Genomic DNA, 21850 nt, shown 5'->3' with positions numbered 1-21850 from the left:
GTAGAATCACATATTTTGGAGAGGTGGTCAGATGGGGAGGGGTAACAGAAGGTATTAATCTACAATAATACCAAAGAAATATTGCAATATATTCATTTTTAACCAATCCTAGATTTCGATTTCAGTTTTGGGCACATAAAATGCATTACAACTAAATTTTGAGTTTTCTAACTTGTTTTCTTTTAATGAATACATGGCATTTTTAAGCAAGTGCAGCATATTTATGTGCATTTACTGCAGATTATTTGGAAATTATTAATTTCTGGAGATTTTCAGTAGCATATTCAGATTTCTTGCACAAAAATACACTTATATGGTAAATTTCATTGCTTAGTCTCGTGTTTTAACAAAGATATAGCATTTTTACTGAAAAAGTAGTTTAAAAAATGTGACAAAACGCATATGGTCTTAAAGAGGGAAAAATATCCAAATGTGCAAGGCATAACAATAGTTATAACTTCCTTAATTTTAATCGGATTTAAAAAATTTAAAAAGATTCTCTCTTAGATCATCAAACTCTTTCTTATATATACCAATATTAAAATATTTTAAGCCATTTAGATTGTTTTCATGTGTATTGTTACCTTAACTGTTGAGGTCCATAGATGCCAGAAAGCCTTCTACTCTATTAGTTTCTCACATCGGGTTGCTGGACTTTGGAATAGCCTCACTGTTTCCTGCTTCCCAGACCGACATCACTTGCAGATGTTTAACCATGCATTAATCTCATGGGGTGTTTTATCACCCCAATTTTGCTTAAGTGCTCATAATTCCTAGTTGGCAACTTATTTCTTTTCTTCTCTCCCAGTACTCTCCTAACTCAACGAGGATACAGCACACATGGTATGGCGCAGTTGTATCTCAGTTTTCCTTGGAGGTGAATCAGATTGGAAAGTAATGTTTATGTAATGAACTTATATTCATTTTTCTTGCTATTTTAATTTATGGAAAGATTTTGTGTTCATTATAGATATTAAAAAATAACACAAACTGGTGTATCCTGTGGGTATTTTTTAAAATAAATGTGATCTAAATCTAAGATTTTTTAATTTTTCCTTAGTTTTATAATTTATTTTATCGTATAATTTTATATTAATATCAAAAAGTTACAAGTGATTCAAACTGTTCAAGAGGGACTGTAGATATATTCTTATCAAGCAGGATAACTATATTTTACAAAATAGAAACACTATAAATATTTTTGTATTGGGGTGTATAAACAACCCACGGGACTAACCATGCTTGGAACACTAAGGTGACTAATGCAAGGTTAAATGTAATGTAAACAGACGTCTCGTCGCCTAAATCCCCTGTTTGATATTATTCCTTACATCCAAGTGGCAATATGCCTTGTTTGGGATGGAAAAAAGAAAAGGAAAAAAAAGAAAAAAAAAAGAAAAGGAAAAAAAAGAAAAGAAAAAAGGAAATAATGTGATCCCCATACTCTTACCATGATCCTATGATTGTTTGTTTCTGCAGCATCTTTTTATATTGCAAATGTTCCTGTTCCAGTTTTATAACGCATGATAAAATATTGTTCAGTGTCACAAAGCAGCTTTTTGTGTCTTCGATATGCATAGAGGGGGGCAGGTCGCTGTCTCCCGTATAAACCTCCTGACTTGCACAGGCATCTGGTGGGATTCAAGTTGAAAAAATATTTTCATAAGAAAAAATAGAAACAATAAAACAACAAAATCATTTACAACAAAAGATTGATAATTTTTATGGAATGTCCGATATGGAAAATGCTGCAAAAAAAAAAAAAAAAAAAAAAAAAAAATCTATGATGTTTCTGCAGTATAGAAGAATTTCAAACAAATGCATTTCATTAATTATTTATTGCGGACTATTATTCTTTCTTAGATGTTGTTTCACGACGTCTCGGCCAACTATTCCTCTCGCCTTCGTCAGGTGGTAACCACGACAGGATAGGAACTCCGAATCTCCTAACTGCATTCTCAGCAATTACTGCCTTCCATAGTTGTTGTCGTCTCACCACGTGGCGCAGTGGATAGAGACGTTGAATCTCTACGGTTCCAGGTGAGAATTGTCTGAAGATAGCAGTTTCAATCCTACCCAAAGTCGGCCAGAGGCTTACTTGGCCAAAAACGTGGGGAGACAACAACAACTACGGAAGGCAGTAATTGCAGTGGATGCCGTCAGGAGATTCAGAGTTCCTATCCTGTCACAGTTACCACATGACGAAGGCCAGAGGAACAGTTGGCCGAAACGTTGTGAAACAACATCTAAGAAAGATGAGAATAATAGTCTGCAATAAATAATTAATAAATAATTAATAAATAATTAATAAATAATTAATAAATAATACTCATCTCAATAATGAATTTCAATTAAAATAAAATAAATGCATTTCAGGTAAAAACACTATTACTTTATGTCTCATATCGAAATTAGTATAAATCAAAAAAAAAAAAAATGATCCAGTAGATGTGCAAAATCAATTTTTTTTTTTTTTTTTTTTACAAAACGCATAGACACTAACGATCTAACATTTTCTATTTTGAAATGGAGGATTTTCATTGAAAGCAAAGGGAGATAAGTGAAAATGATGAATTGCAGTTACCTTCCTTGGATTTTAAAAATTCTTCCACATAAAAATATACACTAAGATTAACTGGATAAATTTTATTTTTTTGCTTGTAATTATTTTTCTACTGGATCATTTTTCATAATTATGAGGATTTGTAACTAATTTCAACAGGACACATAAGTATGTAATAATGTTTTCACTTGAAATGCGTTTGTTTGAAATCTCACTGTACAACAGAAGCACCAAATCTTTGGAATCAGATTTTCAGTAGAAATGTGAAAAGAGATCATGAAAAGTGCACAAAAGATTCCAGCACGGTTACGATATAGACTGCATAGTTTTTTTTATACAAGAAGACTCCAAACCTCTAATAAGCTTAAGCCATAGCAATGTCACCCTCCACCTCTGGCTTTTAAATCATGAAATAATCATGGTTCTTACAGATTTTCAACGTCCATTTTCAAGGATTTTCAAGACTTTCCAAAGTTTTCCAGACAAAATTCAAGTTTTCAAAACCAAAATTTGGAGTTTGCCTTATAATTCACAGCAATTCAAAAAAGTGGTAAAAACTCAAATATAAAACAAAGAAATGTTATCATAGCCGATAAAAGTTACTCTACAACCTGCATCATTTTTTGGTGTTGTTAAGTAGTTTTAAATGCTTTTTATTCGCCACTAAAGAGTCCCGTCCACACAAGGAAAATATTTTTTTGACATGGTAACCGCCATTACTCCCTTCTTGTGCCCCCCTCTAATTAAATTATAAATGAGAACAAAAACAGGAGATTTGAACCCAAGGTAGTTTCGTGATAAAGGGACATAACTCTTGTATCCATAATAATACAATGCAATTTCAGAACAATATACTTCGATTTTATTTTCAATATTTAAAAAATATTTTAATGGTATTTTTATTAATGCTTAAGAAATAATTTAACAGTATTTCGATTTTACTTTTAATATTTTGACACAAATTGTTACTGGATATGGGCAGAATACAATTTTCAAGAAATTTTCAAAACATTTTCCCTATTTTCAAGATAATAATAGAAATAAGGCTTTTTCAAGACAAAAGTCAAAATTCAAGTCTGTATGAGCCTTGATATTAGGTTGGGGCAAAAGTTTTTGCCAATTTAAAATTTTATCATGGTAATAAAAAGACTATTTTTGAAAATCGTTATTCATAACAATAACATTCCTTGCTCTCTATGACTCCATTCCATCTGCCAATGAGCTTATACATGCTTTGCTTGTAAAGTTCTTTAGATTTTTATATAAAATAAATATCTAACTCCTGTTCGATTTCCTCTCCTGATGTTAACCCGACAGTCATCTAAATGGTTTTTGTAATCCTTGAAATGAGTATTAATCAAGGGAGCTAAATCTGGAGAATCTGCAGAATAGGGCAAGATTTCTCAATCAACTTCTCCAAGGACTTCCTTGGTCAGTAGTGTTGTGCTAGGATGAGCATTATCATGATGGAACAGGACTCCCTTTCTGTTGACTAAAAAAGATCGTTTTTGAGTCAATGTGCATGAGAATATTGCAGAAAAATATGAATGATGCTTTAATGATCTGAAAGAAAAAATTATAAATTAATCATCGTGATATGTTGAAGTAATAACGATATGCATAAAATAAATTACAATCGTTTAAAATGACCCCTTATACAAAACAACAAAAACTTTAGCACTGACCTGATATTTTGGATTTGGATTTTGTATCAAAAACCGAAAATTAAAAAAAAAAAAATCTGTATGATGTACATAGCAATGACAAAAAGAAAAAAATATCATATTCCAAAAATCATAAGTTTTATTTTGAAATAAGAAAATCAAATTGTATAAGTAACCGAAGAATAAACATCTTGTTTTAAAAACAATCTGAAAAGAAAATTAAAAAAAAAAGGGGTGATAACTCAATCAAAATTTAGGTTCATGTTTTAATGTCCACAATTTCTCAATAATCAATTAAAAATGATTTTTTTTTTTTTTAAATCAAAATAAAACTACTTCATCAATTTACATGATTTTTGGAATATGATTTTTCGTTTCCTCACAGGTATGTACATCATACAGATTTTTCTTTGTTTTTTAATATAGAGGGAATTCTGGACAAGAACCAATATTTTTTAGCTTTAAGTAAATTTTTTTTTTTAATTGCTGGCAACATTTTAATATTCCATTAAATTTTTTTCACACACTCTACCAGAAAAACATTAAGATGTTTATAACAAACGATTTAAAAGTATTATTCACCAATGAAGAAAATTAATAATTTGTTGGTTAATATCTGTTAAAAATTCATGTGCATTTTAAATTTAATATAATATCTATTAATAGCTATTAAAAATTAAGACATTTTTACATTTTTTTTTAATGAAAATTGCCCCAGACTTGGCATGAAGCCACTTGATTAAAGGAGCTAAAAAGAAAATATTACTTAAAGGTAAAAAAAATCTAGATTCTGACCTAGGAAACAACAATTCTTTCCCTCTTTGTCAGAAACATTGCTCATGGAATGTGAGGATTAAAGGACAAAATAAGGGAAGCAAGAGTTATGTGGCCGCAAAAAGTAAACCTGACGGGCCACTTTCTATTCTTTTCTATTTAATAACGATGAAAAACAATTTCTTGCTTCACACAACTTTTTATCAGATTTTGACGTACTTTGAAATAATAAAAATTAAAAAACAGGAATTTGTAATATTATTATTATTATTTTTTTTTTTTAATATTTCATAAAATATAAGTATACAATGGAATACTGGGATAGGAGAAACAGAAGAGACAATACTAATCAGCTATATGTTTTTATGATTACAACAAAATTTGACTTGAATTGTCTGAAGAAATCAGCAAGATAATATTCTCCTGTCGATAGAAACGATCTGTAATGATTTAAGCAAAAAAAAAAAAAAAAAAAATCCCAAGTTTATAATAATATATATATATATATATATATATATATATATATATATATATATATATAAGACCAGATGTAAGAAAGCCTTCTACATTATTAGTTTTTTCACCAGAACTGCTAGACTTTGGAACTCCCTTCTAGGTTCCTGCTTTCCCAGCTGTACTGACATGCAGAAGTTCAAGTGTAATGTGAACAGACATCTTGGTGCTCAACTCCCTACATAGTATCCCTGCAACCTATGTCCCTGATAGTAGCCCCCGACATCAAAGTGGCACTGTGCCTTGTTTGGGGTGAAAATGGAATAATAAATAATTTTAAAAGATGGCAGTCCACTGGAAAGGATCTGATGTGAGATGTTTTGCCTCTTTCTGACTCAAGATAAATCCAGTGATGGTAAAATTCAAATGTAAAACTTCAAGAAAGTTAAAAGAATTTCCATTTGTACAAGTAAAATCCAAAGAAATCCCGTAATTGGAAGAAGATGGTCCATAATAATCCAAACGCAGAAATCCATGGAATAATTCACAAAAAAGTGTGTACAAGGAAAAAATAATATTAATAAAAGAAAAATAAGATGTGCTTTTCACTCTACTTCCGAGACATAACTATAAATAAAAAATGGATTTATATTTTTGGATTTTATCATCATTGGATAATTTACCTTTCACCAGACTATCCATTAATGTGTAATCACCTTTTTCTTTACCATATTCCCTCTGCTTAACTTATTTTGTTTTCAAGTAAGATCTTTGACTTATTTGTTGTTTCATCAAATACTTCTGCATGCAAAATCCGATCCTGCATTTTGCTAATTCCTACCCTCTGATGAGAAGGAGAGTATTTCTTCGAAACTCCGCGGATTAAGGACTATCCATTTATCTAGTGTTTCCTTTTCAGATTAAATATGTTTTTAATTCATTTCAAAGTGTTTTTTAACATATTTCATTAACTGTTTGCTCATATATATATACTAGCAAAGATACCCGTGCTTCGCACGGAGCTTTGTTGCGCACTCGGGTACCAAAATCTGTGGGCACCTTTCCAGTAAGTTGATGTTGTAAGAGCAACGATTGCATAAGGTGATTAACATTTTAACTACCTCTTGTAGTGACTGAAATTCAATCAGGAACTTCACAAAACATTTTCATCAAAAAGGAAGGTTACTTGATGTTACATAGTAAATTTTTCATTGAAGTCATTTTCAACTCTTGCTTAAATTTTATCTTGCACATTCAATACTAAAAACTTACCACAATCAGATCATGTCAGTTTTTCCTCATATCCATTTCTCGAACTTTTCACTAAAGAGCCTCAGGGTAAACTACATTTCTGCTGCTTTGATTTGGAGCCAGAATGTAGAGTTTTTCTGAACTTCCTGTCCGGCTGATGGAGACGTAGAACATACCGTGACTGAAGCAGTCTGATGTCAAGTCTACGCCACTTTTGTTTATGCTCATTGCAAAACACACCTTCACAGGAAATTGGAGTCTCCGGAATTTAAATGGAAGTACTGAGTCCGATGGAACTAAGGGGATCCTTGGCAGTAGAACGGTTTCGCCTTTGTAGGGACCACAGGAAATGGTGGCCTCAAGTACATTGGTGTGCAATCTGGTGATAACACATCTGGTTCCGTTTGTTATTTTTGGCGGTTCCAAGGATCGAAGAATCATGATTGGCGATCCAATTTTGAAATTTAAAATGTGTGGAGGCATTCCAGATATCTCCAAAGAGTTTAAAAACTCCACAGGGTAGTGAACAGCTTCATATTCATTAGTAGCTGAATCAACTGACTTGTATTGCTTTGTGTCTCCTGGAAATTCATCCATTATTGAATTGTTCAAATGATTCACATTGCTGTTTAATGGCGAAATAATAGCCCTCTCTGCAAGCCAATCCGGTGATTTTCCATTGTTTTGCAGGTCTGGGTACACTTTGTCTTTCAGTTGCTTCTGATTACCGACACATTTACCAAGCGCAGTTGGAATCTTAATTGTGTCAGGTGAAGAAGTGATAGGAAACTGACCATTACCGATTTGGAGAAGCAATTTTGAGAAGTCTGCTGCAGCTGTGTTATCAGAGATATAGGCTCTCATATTAGTAGTCAGTCTCTTCACTATAACGTGCCTCCAGAGATAGGATTGTTTCAAACTTGCATTGACAATGTTAGCCCTTGTGCCATTTTTAACCACTGGGAGGATTTGACGGAAATCACCGCAAAATAAGGTTGGAATGCCACCCATGGGATTCTTGTTTCCTGTGATGTCTTGCAGTGTTCGGTCAATTGCTTCATAAGCACTCTTGTGCGTCATTGGGGCTTCGTCTACAATGATTGCAGAGGTGTCTCTAATTACATTTGCCAAGGCTGAGTTACCAGTAATTTTGCAAACTGGCTGATCCATTCGATGAGTATCCAAGGGTACTTTAAAAGTGCTGTGAAGAGTGCGGCCACCTTGTAGTAGAGTAGCAGCAATGCCACTGGATGCTGTTGCAAGCACAATCTTTCTCATGGATCTAATCTTTGCAAGGATCAAATTGATTACAAAAGTCTTGCCCGTACCACCTGGAGCATCAAGAAACATCATGTTTTTGTTCATTTCACCTTGTGCTTCCAACATTGCCATGAATGAATTGTAAACTTCTCTTTGAGAATCGGTCAGTTTTTCTTGCATATTTTCTGCTTGTAGGGAAGTTCTTCAAGATTATAAGTAACTTCACGTTGATACTCTCTCGCGAGTCTTTCATCTCTCCCTTGCATTGGTGCAGGTAATCCATAGCTTGCCAATGGTTGACCGCACATAAGGAGAACTTTTTCTTCAATTAGACAAAGAGTTTTATTGTAGATGTCCTCATTAAAATCTGCTTCTGGATTGTTAACTTCTTGCCTGTATCTGTGAAGAATGTCTTCAGATATTACATCATGAAAAGCCATCCAGATCTCAAGAGGATTTCTTGGCTCACAGGCTGTTAAAATTATCACAAATAGGCTTCGCAAATTTGAAGGTGATTGAGTGGCACTTGCCTCTCCTACTGCTTGATGCAAGTGATGGTCATTTTCTAGAAGGCCTCGAGCAAGGCACGCTGCTCTGTATGTTTCAAACACCTGACCATTGTATGCTCGCAAATTTTGAAATGAAGTTGGACCAGCAACCTCATTGAGCAACAGGCGTAAGAAATAACACTCCCCTGCTTTTGGACTAATCGTGTAGATTCTCCCAATGCATGGTGCCTTCCATACATCATCATTTTCAGTACCTTCAACTTGTACCCCACGCATTCTTCTCATCCATTTCTTTGTCGATTTGTTCCAAGTGTAAAACTCAGGGACTTCTACGTATTTGAGACCCCTTGCAAAGTCATCCTCATGGCAGAGTTGAAAAATGCTGTCAAAGTTGTGGCAGGCGGTGGACCTTGGGCTCGTTCCAGAGCAGTATCAGCTGAGAACATGACACGCTGCCCATTTTCAAGATGAACAGAAAGTTGTACAATTGGGGGGAAATGTTCATGGATGGGATGTTCCAATATCCTCCAGGCTGCCTCTGAACTGCCGACATACCTTGCATTCTGGAACTGCTGGATCTCATCCACAATGTGACTTTGTACTTGGCCTTGTTGGTTAGCTGCTCCATCAGTTCTTTGTAGTTCAAACACTGCTTGATCACATCCTTTATTCACGTATTTGAGGACATATTTGATGCTTTGGATCGAGCTGCAAATTTCTACGTTAATGTGAGCGTTGAACTGCTGAAGGAGGACCTTGTTGTACGGAACAATCCACTGGTTTGTTATTTCTTGATTAACATACCGACCATTTCTCTTCATCCTTATTGTAGCAGTCTGGCCTCCATCTTCTGGTTTTCTTCGCCTGTACTTGGGGTAAGAGTCTTGGCCTTGCTTGGTACACTGAAGAAATTCTTTTGGGTATTTTTTGGAACATTTGTTGTCAATCATACATGGACAATTTGGATTAAATGGTCCACAAGGTCCATGCACCATATGTGCCATCACTTTAGCATGAAGATCAGGATCTTCCTCTTTGTCAGGGATCTCTGCAGATATGCAGAGATCCATTTTTTCTGGTAGAAGTTTGTCCTCTGGGGCCTGCCAGGTGAGGATGTGTGCATGCGGCAGTCCTCTTTTTTGATATTCAATACTGTACAGGAAAGCCCTCAACCTGCCAAATCCTCCCTTTTTAATAAATTCAAGTAACTTTTTTAGCTTCTGCCTGAAAACCCTGGCAACAATATCTGGACGATCCTGAGGGTCTTGCCCTTGAAGACAATTTTCTGTAATTTCTGTCCACTTTGGATTTGTTGTGAACATGATGAAGAGGTCGGCTCGGCCCATTCGCCGAACATATGCCATGGCATCATTTTGACGCTCAAACATGTATCGAGGGCCTCCTGTATAAGTTGCCGGAAGTACAACTCGTTGACCAAACTGTTCTGGATTCCCATCCTCCCTAAGAATTGAATCTCTCAAGTTGCTATAATTGTCAGCTCTCAGGGTCTGTTGCTCACGCCTCAGGAACTGTAAACGTTCTGTTTCAATCTTGCAGTACACATCCACCAGCCATTGTTGAAATAGCCTTCGGTACCAGAGAAAATAGTTTCCAGGCCGAGTCATTAAATGGTACGAATAAAATTGCTGTTGGGTAACTTTTCGCCCATTGGATGCCTTCATGTAGATGTTGTAAGATGGAGAACCATAGGGGTACATTAACGGGTACATTAAAGTATCGTAGAGGGGATGTAGTTCGGAGATCCATTTTAATGTATCATTTCTAAAACGCAAGACAATATCCCGGTTAGCTGTTGGTTCATTCTCCATTAATATTCCAATCTCATACATTGTTGTTGGAGCATTGAATCGCCGTGGATGCTCTTCTTGCGGCCTTCGGTCTTCCCTTATGACAACTTTATGTTCTACCAAGTGTTCTTCTTCAATCCTCTCCTTTGTTGTTTTCAGCTGACAAATAAAGCTGTTGTTCTCATGTAAAAATTCAGTCAGACTTTGGAGAATGTCTCTATTGAGTCTACTGTCACGTCCCCGATTATGTAGTTCCTCTTCCAGACTATCCAAGAAGTAGACTTGAATAAACTTTGCTGTTTCATCTTCAGGTGGTAAAAGACTCCCAATCTGGTGGCAAACCTGGCCTCGAATTCTAAAAGAAGGATTCCACCCATGTACTGCCGCAATTTTGTGACCAAATGATGTCATTGCAAAACAATTGTTATAACTGCGTAGATTTTGCAGAAAATCTTTAGAGATGGGACCATTGCCGGAGAGCAAATCTTGAAGCAACTGAGGCAGTGGTGGAAAGCTATCAAGCACAACTTTGCCAGAAGAACAACAACAACCAGGGGTTTCTCCTTTAAATTTTACAGCTGAGCAATGTTGACATACTTTGTCCATTTTTCCTATATCAGCTGTAGTGAGAGAGTCATTTTTGTTGTAGAGCAATCCTTTTCTATTGCAGTGTTCTATTTCATGGTGTCTCAAAGCAGTCATTCGTTGTCTAGCTGCCTCGTTTTCTGTCAATTGCTGGGGCAAAGTCATACTCTCTCTCCATGCAGCCTCTCGTTGTTGCCCTTGGTATAGGCGAAAGCTTCGTTGGGTTTCCGATGCATTCTGATGTCGTTGAGCCACTCTCAACTCACCTTGTGTACGTCTACTTACCTCATATAATTCATTCGATCGTAATATTGCTTCTCTTTCCAGTGCATATCTTTGTCTTTCTTGAATTTCATCTTGTGATGAATTTAACCGCCTTACAGCATGTCTAGTTCTGTCAGCTTCACGTTGGGTTTCTCTTTCCAAATCTGACAGTCTTGCTCTCCTTTCTCTTTGACGTATCCTGTTAAGTTCTAGACGTCTTTCTCTATCTGAATTGTTTTCATTGGAGCGAATTGCAGCAACTCTTAGTCTATTAGCTTCCAATCTTTCCATTCTTTCTTCCTCACTTTCGTTTCTACTTCGTTTGGGTGGCATAATTTCGGTTTTAAACGGAATTGTTTAACGATATTAATGATTGTAAATTAATTAAGCGTAAAGGAAATGTATACTAACTGAAATGGACGAACTATAAATAATATTTCTGAATAGTACAATTATAAACAATTATATTGTACCTATTTACTATGCCTCCCCACGGGACAGAGTTAGACACCAGGGTCGTTTTTTAACGTGGAGAAAAGGTACAAAAATAAAAATTGTCTCAGTCGTGAAGGATTTCTCCTCCACCGAAAGAGAACAAGAAAATGAAGTGCAGCATCTGAAGAACAGATACTACACTTTGATCTTGACTAAAAGGAATGAATAAAAGCGACCTACGTGTGACTCATTACTTCCGGGTGTAAACGTCACAGTCTAAAAGTAATAATTAAAAAAAAAAGTAAATGTAAAATAAATGTAATACCAACTTAGGTTAACTAAGTAAACAGTACAATTAAAACAGTTCTATTAAAACAAATAATTACTAAGATCTAGGTAATTGTTAGTCTCATTGTTATGGTTTTAAAGAAAAAAATGTGTAAAAAAAAGTTCTGCTTTTGTGAGTATGTGTATTTCTTTTAAATTACATAACCTTTTTATTTTATTATTTATATCTCTTTTAAATTTATATATTTTGTTAGTAAACTGGAAGAAATTCAGTTGAATAAAACCTTGTTCGTGTTCTTTACGTTAAACTCATATTTTTATAAAAGGTTCATCCGGTTTAAAGAAAGCACTAAGTTTAAATAAGACTGGAAATAACTAATTCAATATATAAATAGAAAAATGAAATAAATATAAGCTTTAAGTCTTAAGATAGTAATAATCAAAATGTAATAAATTATTTGTAGTTCAAATCTATGATAAACAGGCTTTCGAAATAGGCTCGACCAGAAAGATTAAATTGGAACGAAATTATAATCTCCGTGCCATTTTCAAAACAACCCCACAAAAGTAACGATATCCTGCAGTTGGTTAAATGGCAATGGTTGTAAGAAAAATGTAAAAGAAAATGCGCTTATCTGTTTATTTTGACCTGTTTTATTTAATTAAAAAAAAATTGGCTATAACTGGAAGAGAGCGTTATGTTTTGGGGGTTGTTTAAAAAATAGAATGGAAATAAAGTTAGTTCCGTTTTAATTGTCTTTAATTGCGGCAAGCGCTAACAAAATCGAAAAATCACTGTTTACATTCGAAATGTTAACTTTTACAGGTTTGCTGACAAGGCTGGGGGTGTTTAATACAATTATTTTACTAAATTGATTTTTTTTCATTTAAAAATAAAATTATTTATTTTTTAATAAAGTTTTATTTTAAAATATTTGTTTTTGTTTATTTATATAAAATTACGATAGTTGAATTGTATTCTTTCAATTATATTGGCAAGTAAAATATAAAAGATTAAAACGGAACGAAATTGAAATTTCCATTACATTTTCAATACAATCCCAAAACATAAAGCTTTGCTCGCCAATGAATTGTTTTGATAATATACGTAAAGTGAAATAAATCGAATATAAAATTAAATGAAAATATATTAAATAATTAAATGTTAAATAGATTTTGTAAATAGTACAGTTAAAATGATTAGAATATTTCCAATATGTAATAAGGTCGAGGTAATTAGTTAAAGAGATTTAATATAATGTGATATGCAAATGAGCATAAGTCATTCGATATGGGGGTGGTTTGTAGAATAGTATATAAAGAAATTAGGCATATATTCTTATGTCTCCTATAACAGAAACATCCTAAAATGGGTTCTAATGTTTCTCTACCAGGAGAGATCTACCCTCTTACCTCCTTTATATTTCGTTGATGATGGAGAGCTGTACACACAGACAGAAACACACGAACCCTATTACTTTATAAAAATATAGATATATATATATATATATATATATATATATATTCCATTACATAGTTTTGCTAATTTGAAAAAAGATTTTCTTAGTCTATATTAAACTTTTGTAAAAATTGAAGATTTCAAAGTTTTGTTCAATCCTAAAATGTGGATCCTTTGTTTAAAAATGTGATTGCTTTCAAATGTACAATGGCTGTATAGTAAATTATAAGAAGTTAGAACAAAGAGAGACAACGTTTAATATGCAATCTGTTATAAAATTGGCATGATGTAGTGGTTACAGGTGTAGACTGTGGAATCATCATGCCATGTTCAAGTTACATCAGGGTTACGGCATCATTTTGACTAATATTCAAGGAAAAGTATTAGCTAGGTTTGACCGTTTTGTTTGACGGCATATCAACTTTTTTTCAGGTAATTTAATATAGAATCCAGTGATTTTGGAAAAAGTTTTTATGCTTCAAGTTCTTTGTGTTTTAAAATATTTATTCATTTTGGTTTGGTTTGGTTGTTTTGTAGAGGAAAACTGTGTTTGTTTTTGACTTTGCAGAACATGATTGACTTTTGCAAAGGGAAAGAAAAAACAATAACATCAATGTTTGATACATTTTTAGTCAGGAAGCCAGTAGCTCAAGACAGCCTGATTTGGTAGTGGAATAGTATTAATATATTTTCATTCAGTTATAGATTACATTTAGTTAGATTACATTGTAAGGTAAACTACGCTCCCCGAGTCTTGAATGTGCAACTAATCTAGAAGGTAAACTCAGAAATAATGCTAATCTTTCTGAACTTTTATCCCGGTATTATTTCTAATCATTCTGAATTTCACATTGCACCTAACTCATGCAATATCAGTTTTAGAGAGGTGTGGCTGGTGATTGTGCAACTCTTACTTCACTAGAAACAACACATATAGATATCTTTAAAAGGAACACTCACTGTCTTGAGATTAAAAAAAACAAACATATATATATATATATATATATATATATATATATATATATATATATATAGATTGACCCACCCTCCTATAGAGTTGTTAATAAAATTCACCATCCATTTTGCAATCCAATTATATTTGTTACGAATATAGCTTCAGTCTCTGACTGACTTGTCCACCAAGTATCATTCATGAATACCCAACAGTCTTCGTTTGATTGCCATTCGATATGTTCAAACTGTGAACCTCTCTAGCAAGTACAATCGAATATAACTAATTTTGGATGTCATGGCCTGTTTGAGGATTACTTTTATAGATTTATGGGTAACAACGTCCACAAATAAAAATGGGGTGGGGGTCAAGTAAGTGTAAGCCGATTCAGGATCTCATTTACTTATTATCTTTTGCTATCTCTGGAGGAATCAAATTACACACTGACATGAGCATTCTCATGACAGTTTTCTAAGCCTTACTACATCCATGCGGGCTTATGACAAATTGGAAGCAGGTGTTTTGTGACACCATCATTAGAAGATTGCAGTACAGGGCCAATGGACTGCCTCTATCCAGTTTGCTTTTTCAACAAAGCCCCACCCTCCTTCCTAGATGTGCTTTCAGGACAGGCGAGAAACTCCATCTACCGTCTGTATTATAAGCCTCCAGAATATGATAACGAGGATAACAGGTGCTACACCTTGCCCAAGGTTGATCTGGAAACCGTACAAGAAGGAGGCATTCATCTCCTTGAAATATTATACATATCTGTTTACCTGAATACATACAGCACCTGGTATTTCAAAAATGGTCATTCAACTGATACTTGCCTAGTTTCAGTGATTTAACAAGAACTGGTACGTCAACATAATTATTAGGGCCAGGACAACAGCATATTCTTTTCATTATTTTGACCCTCGAGTGTGTATCCGTTGATATCTTATATGCTTTTATATAGAGTGATGTGGTTCTTGGTTGATTAACCGTGTCAGATATATACCCGAGAGTCAAAATAATAAGAATATTCTATTGTTACAACCCTAATAATTATGCTGCACATCCTCTGCTGATGAGAAATCACCAATGTGTTACCAAATATCATTGAATAAAAGTGATTCCATGTGTGGTATTTTTTGGAGAGAGGAGCGGGGCAATCATACAAGCATGTATATGCATGTGTATATATACACACACGCATTTTCTTTTACAACTTTTCCACATTTAAAAGTTCAGTGCTTACGCAAATTAGCAATTTTTTAAAAACCAACACATATCAGATGAAAACATTATGTGTCATGTTGAAATTAGTATAAATTCCAAAAATTATAAAAAATAATCCAGTAGAAGAATTACAAGTAAATCGAGAATTTATGAATTTATCGACTTTTATCAAAGAATTCACACAAGTCCTAGTATTATTTTAGGGATCATCAGTTAATCATAAAAAAAATGTTTTGGGGATTTAAAAATAAAACAGTACATTATATATATATATATATATATATATATATATATATATATATATATATATATATAATAAATAAAATTTTATTTCTTTAATGTAATTATTTATATAAATGGATACAGATGGACATTAAATAGCAATATGAAGAGATTGGAAAGGTTTGAAAATAAGGTAAGTAAAACAAAATGTAATTTAGAAAAGTTGTGCAACCAATTCTGTATGACAAACTAACTCATTTCCTTTGACTCTAATTACAGATGACCATTTTTAAACACAAAATGGCGGAACATAATTGTGGATGATTTGAATTTGTTAAAAATACATCATCTACTGGAACCTTTTTCATAATTTTTTAAATTTATGCCAATGTCGACTTGACATATAAGTACATAATAATGTTTTCACCTGAAATGTGTTGGTTTGAAACATCACTGATTTTCACCATTAGTTGCTACACTGATTAAGGGAAAAGAATGTTCACAAATATTTTCTTTATGATAAAACCAAGTGCAACCATGTTATACATATGCATATGTGTGCAGATTAAAGGTACACTTAAGGTTTAAATGGAATTGACAACATCAAAATGGAAACTTTACAATTGCATCACTACAAAGACGAGCGGCGGAGGGGAAGGAAAAGGAAAATGGCATCTGCACGAATCTTGAACAAATCTTACCTACGACCAACTTCCATTTTGCTGCATGAACAGGAAACAGAATGCATTTCATGCATGAATTGGAGAAAATTAATTATTAAAAAAAAAATTAATTATTAAAAAAAAAATTAATTATTAAAAAAAAAATTAATTATTAAAAAAAAATTAATTATTAAAAAAAAAATTAATTATTAAAAAAAAAATTAATTATTAAAAAAAAAATTAATTATTAAAAAAAAATTAATTATTAAAAAAAAAATTAATTATTAAAAAAAAATTAATTATTAAAAAAAAAAAAAATGCTAGCAAATACAAAAAAAATGTATTTATATATTTTGTGCTTTTTCGTTATAAGAGTGAAATTTGAAAATCGAAATACTGAGTTTCAAGTAAAATTAATGGTATTTACTTAATTGCCATGAACGTATCCAAATGGATTAATGAAAAAATAATTAATGAAAATTGTTTTTAAAGATAATTAGCAAAATTTGGGTTTTGCTAACAAAAAAAAAAAAAAAAATGGAGAGAAGAAACCATAAAAAAGAAAGTAAATATTTTCTGAAAATTTGGAAAATCTTAAAACTCAATTTTTACTAATTGTCTTTGAAAATTATTTTCATCAATAATTTTCGACCTCAACGTTTTTCAAAATCGTTTTTCAAAATTTTTGGATATGTTTATTATTGCAACATAACAATTAAGTAGAAACCAACGGCTTTACTTTATATTTCAATATTTCGATTTTTGAGTTTTGAAGAAGCACCTAATTTTTTTAAATTTCATATTATTAACCCAGGGTAACTTCAATCAAGAATCTCCTAACATTGTGGATTAGGGTTTTCTAGTTTTTTTACTTTTATCTATACAAACAAACACACGTACAACTATATGATTAATTATTTCATTTAAATAAAAAATAGAAAGCGTGTAAAGTTTCATATTATTGCAAGAATATCATTTCACTTTTTCTATATTTCAGAAATATCAATGACAGCCCATTTACTTATACAACATATGAAGAGGAATGCAATTTTTGAGACTATAAAAGCTGAATCTGTTAATTTTGAAATAGAACCATTTTTTAAAAGTCGACTGATGCATCGCTTATAAAGTTTGCAAAGTGTTAAAAGCTTACAATAGAAATATATCACTATTATCAAGACAGAAAAGACATTCTAGACACACTGATAACATTAGAACGCCTGAATTTATTCTACAAGTATGGCACACCATTAATGGTAATCCTATGTTTTCATGAGGTCGATAGTAAAAGATGTGTGCTCCTGTCATATTAAAGAACCCATTTTAATTTAACAACTTGAATTAAAATAGTATCCAGTTCTTATTTCCAGCATGGTTTCGTACCTCACTTTCTGAAAAGCAAGACGACTTCTACTGATTACTTCACTCACAAACAATATTCACGGCAAATAAGCATACTGATATTTTATATTAAATATTCAATTTTTTTTTTTAATGCAAATACGCCACAAATGAGCAATTAAGGCAAAATGTTTTTCACTAATTTCCCAATTGTATTTCCTTTAAAATAATTAACGTTGGCAATAGTTATGTCTACAGAATTCCAACATGGTGAAAACTTTAATAAATTGATAAATAAAGAAAAAGTAATAAAAATCTTATTTTTTTGAATCCGGTTGGTCGCTTACCCTGCATCGTTTCAAGTTTGTCCATGTAGGTTAAGTATAAGGAATGAATTTTTTCAACCTCACGGTCAGCATCTATCTTGTCCACCTGAATTTCGGCCACTTGAATGCCCCCAGACACCGGTTTACAACCCTCGGCATTGCAGTCAGTGTTCTTGCAACTAGAAAAGAGAACGAGAACAAAACACGTTTTGTTGTAAAGAATTTTCAACAATGCTTAATATAGAGTTAATACGGTGATATTTTGATTGACATTTGTTTATGATAAAGTTATGATTAGCTTTAGTTTTGTAGTCTTATTGCCCAAGGTTGACCTGAAACTGTGCCAGGCAAAAATGTTCATCGCCCTGTGGTATTATATGCAGGATTCATACAGATTTTCAATGTCACTTTTACAGGGCCTTCTCCAGACAAAATTCAAGTTTTTTTTGGAGGTTTGCTTTACAATCCATAGAAATTCGAAAAAGTGGTCAAAAATCAAATATACAACAAATAAATGTTACTATAGCCAATAAAAGTTACTTTGCAACCTGCATCATTTTTTAATGTTTTTACGGAATTTTAAATGATTTTTATTTCATCTCAAATATTAACTCTTTTATAGCTTTTAATTTCCAACCAAAATGGATGCCATCTTGTCTATCATTTTTTTAGTTCCGTCCATGCAAGGAAAATATTTTTTTATAGTAGGGGGGGGGCGTATTATTATGGCAGCCGCCACTACTCCTTCCTCTTGTGCCCCCTCCCCCTCCAAATAAATTATAAATGAGAAAAAAAATAGATGGAGATTGGATTCTTAAGGGACATAACTCTGGTATCCACAATAATACTATGCAATTTCAGAACAATGTATTTCAATTTTATTTTGAATATTTAAAAAATATTTCAATGGTATTTTTATTAATGCTTAAAAAATAATTTAACAGTATTTATTTTCGATTTTATTTTTAATATTTTGACACAAATTTTTACTGAACATAGATATAATTTTCAAGAAATTTTCAAGACATTTTCCATATTTTCAAGGATTTTTCCAAGTAATAATAGAAACAAGACCTTTTCAAGGAAAACATCAAAATTCAAGAACTTTTCAAGTCTGTAGGAACCCTGTATATAGTGCCTAATATTCCCAAATAGTTATCCTTCTGGTACTGGCCAGGCTCAACGTTGCTTAACTTTCTGAATGCATTGAGAGATGGGGGTCACACATGTGGGTGTTTGTGTGTGAGAGAGAGAGAGACATTTTCTTTTACAATTTTTCTATGTTTAAATTTTTTTACTTCAAGCCAGCTCGACATGGATTATCTCCCTTGTTCTAATATGAAGCCCTAAGACTTGCCTTTTTATCTGGTCTGTGAAAGCTAATTCTCTTAACAAAAACAAATCTACACCCACACATATTTAAAAATAAAAAAGCCTTAAGTATTAAACTAGCAGAGAGACGCGACATTGCCCAAGATTGAATGATGATCAATGAATGTTTCGCACTCAGATATTTTTATTGTCATTGAAATCGATGAAATAGCCCATTTTTCAATCAAATTGATTGATTGCCTGCTTTAGTGGGGGACCAATCGCGGTGCACCGGGAAGAACCTTCACATGCCTCCCCACAGCGACTTAGTCCACAATACATAGATTGCATTACTGTTGATTTTATAAAATTATCTTTTTATATATAATGGTTTGAATTGAAGTTTAAAATGCAAAAAGGTAAGTATCAGGTTTCAATTGTGCTCTAAACAGAAAAATTCATTTCGAATGCATTCCTGCTATATCAAAGAATTCAGTGCTGATTTTATATGCCTGATCTTACCGCTTGTGTGATAACGTGTTGAAATTTAACTTTAGAATGAAAAACTCACGTACCGTGGTTCAAATGTGCTTTAAACAGAAACATTCATTTCGAACATGCCACTGTCATATCAAAGACCCAGCTGTTGATTTTATATGCTGAGCCTTTCGGCTTGTGTGGTAATAAAATTTCTCAAATGCACTAGTGATGTTAGGCTGTGTAAGGTGTTAACTTTGTTCAAAATCGCCTGTTCTTTCTTTCATTGGATTTTTTTCGATTATTGATACTTATCAAAGACATTTCAATAGAAAACCTATCTAAGAACACTGCCAGGCACATAGAGAACCTTTGTGTGAAATTTCAAAAAAATTGGCTAACTGTTTTGGAGTCCATAAGGAACAAAGTTCCCTTTATACAATAGTAGAAGTGAAGATCTCACACATTTTAATTCTGGTCTGATAATGGCGGTCGAATCTAAAGTCTGGCACCATTAGATGCAGCTATAAAAAAAATCTTGTTTCAAAAACTAAAAACAAAACAATTATCTTTTCTAAAATCAGTTGTTCATAACTTAAGAAAAAAAAAAAAAAACAACTAGCAGCAGCTGAACAGTCAAAATTGAGATCATAATTAATTGGTATAGATACACATGGCCTGTTATAAAGATGTGATGTTCATATCGAAAAAAAAAAAAAAAAGAAGCTTACCATTGCCAGTGATTTCCAATATAAGCTGCTGGATGGTACTTTTTTAACCGGTTCTTATTCGAATTGCATACTTGTTTTAATAATTCCAACCTAAAAAATAAGAGAAAATAAAAAGGAAAGAATTTAATGTTAAGAAATATTAAGAACCACAACAAAAATGTATTTCTAAAAATATATATGACACATTAAGAGGTTCATATAGTTTGCTTGAAGCATTGTGCACACTTTATATACACAGGAAATATATAGAAAAGTGATTACAATGCGGGAACGCATTAGATAAAAGCGAGACTGAAAACAAGATTAAAATAAAAGCAAAAATTAATTTTTCTATTTTTCTATTATTTTCATTTTTTAGTGCTTATTAAAAAATAGTCGACAAATCGATTTTTTTAAATATACCGTTTTAAGAAAATACAATATTACGTACTTGTCATGTCGAAAATAGTAACATATCCAAAAATTACGAAAATTCATCAAGTAGAATAATGCAAATTGTGTTTAGTAAAAAAAGTTTGAAAAATGTGATAAAAACAGGAAACTGACAGAATCACCAACATCAAAATATTGTCACTTTTATTATCAATGTTTAGAGAAATGAATCTAGGAGAAAAAAAAAACTTACTGTCTACTTTATAACGCCCCACAAAATGCAATTTTACCCAATTTTCTATAAAAATTACTTTTAACTATAAATAACTTTCTACTTGATGAATTTTCGTACTTTTTGGATATATTACTATTTTCGGCATGACAATTAAGTGCGTAATATTGTTTTTGTTTAAAACGGCATATTACATCAATTGTATCTTAACAAGAACCCATCTTTTTATGAATCTTACTCGCTTTCAGCATCACTTGACGGTCATATTTGTATAATATTTCAGAAAAAATTCTCTTCATCAAATGAATGTTCAACTCTTATCTTAAAATGATCTATAATGATGACCACTGAAATAAGGGTCTTCATTATTGTAGCAAAATTTGAAAATTCAAATATTGAATTTCAAGTGAAGCAAATGGTATCTACTAAATTGTCATGTCACAGTAATGAACATATTAAAAAATTATGAAAAAGATAAGGTAGAAGATTAATTATTAATAAAAATAGTTTCCAAAGACAATTAGTGAAAATTGAGTTTTGCAAAAAAAGAAACTGGAGAGTTTGAATCATAACAAAAGGGAGGTAAGTCTTTTCTGGAAACTGGAAATCTTTGGCCAATTTAACAAAACTTTATTTTTTGCTATTTTTTTTCAAAAACTTTTCATTAATAATTTTCTACTTTGTTTT

General features: G+C 32.4%; 1 protein-coding gene across 1 annotated transcript in view; it reads right to left on the bottom strand.

The window, feature by feature from the left end:
* Positions 1–21850, bottom strand: part of LOC145297508 (ras GTPase-activating protein 3-like) — a 471570-nt gene that overhangs the window by 6887 nt on the left and 442833 nt on the right. The window contains exons 22-24 of the mRNA XM_080143408.1: positions 20560–20649; positions 18062–18219; positions 1451–1631 (exon numbers count right to left, since the gene is read on the bottom strand). Coding sequence (XP_079999534.1) covers positions 1451–1631; positions 18062–18219; positions 20560–20649 — 429 coding nt within the window. The remainder of the gene's footprint in view (positions 1–1450; positions 1632–18061; positions 18220–20559; positions 20650–21850) is intronic.

This window comes from Euprymna scolopes, chromosome 18, assembly GCF_053919585.1.
Source record: "Euprymna scolopes isolate OS-2025 chromosome 18, ASM5391958v1, whole genome shotgun sequence".
Lineage (NCBI taxonomy): Eukaryota > Metazoa > Mollusca > Cephalopoda > Sepiida > Sepiolidae > Euprymna > Euprymna scolopes.
Note: the sequence above shows the minus strand (reverse complement) of the source record. Positions and strands in the feature narration are given on the sequence as shown.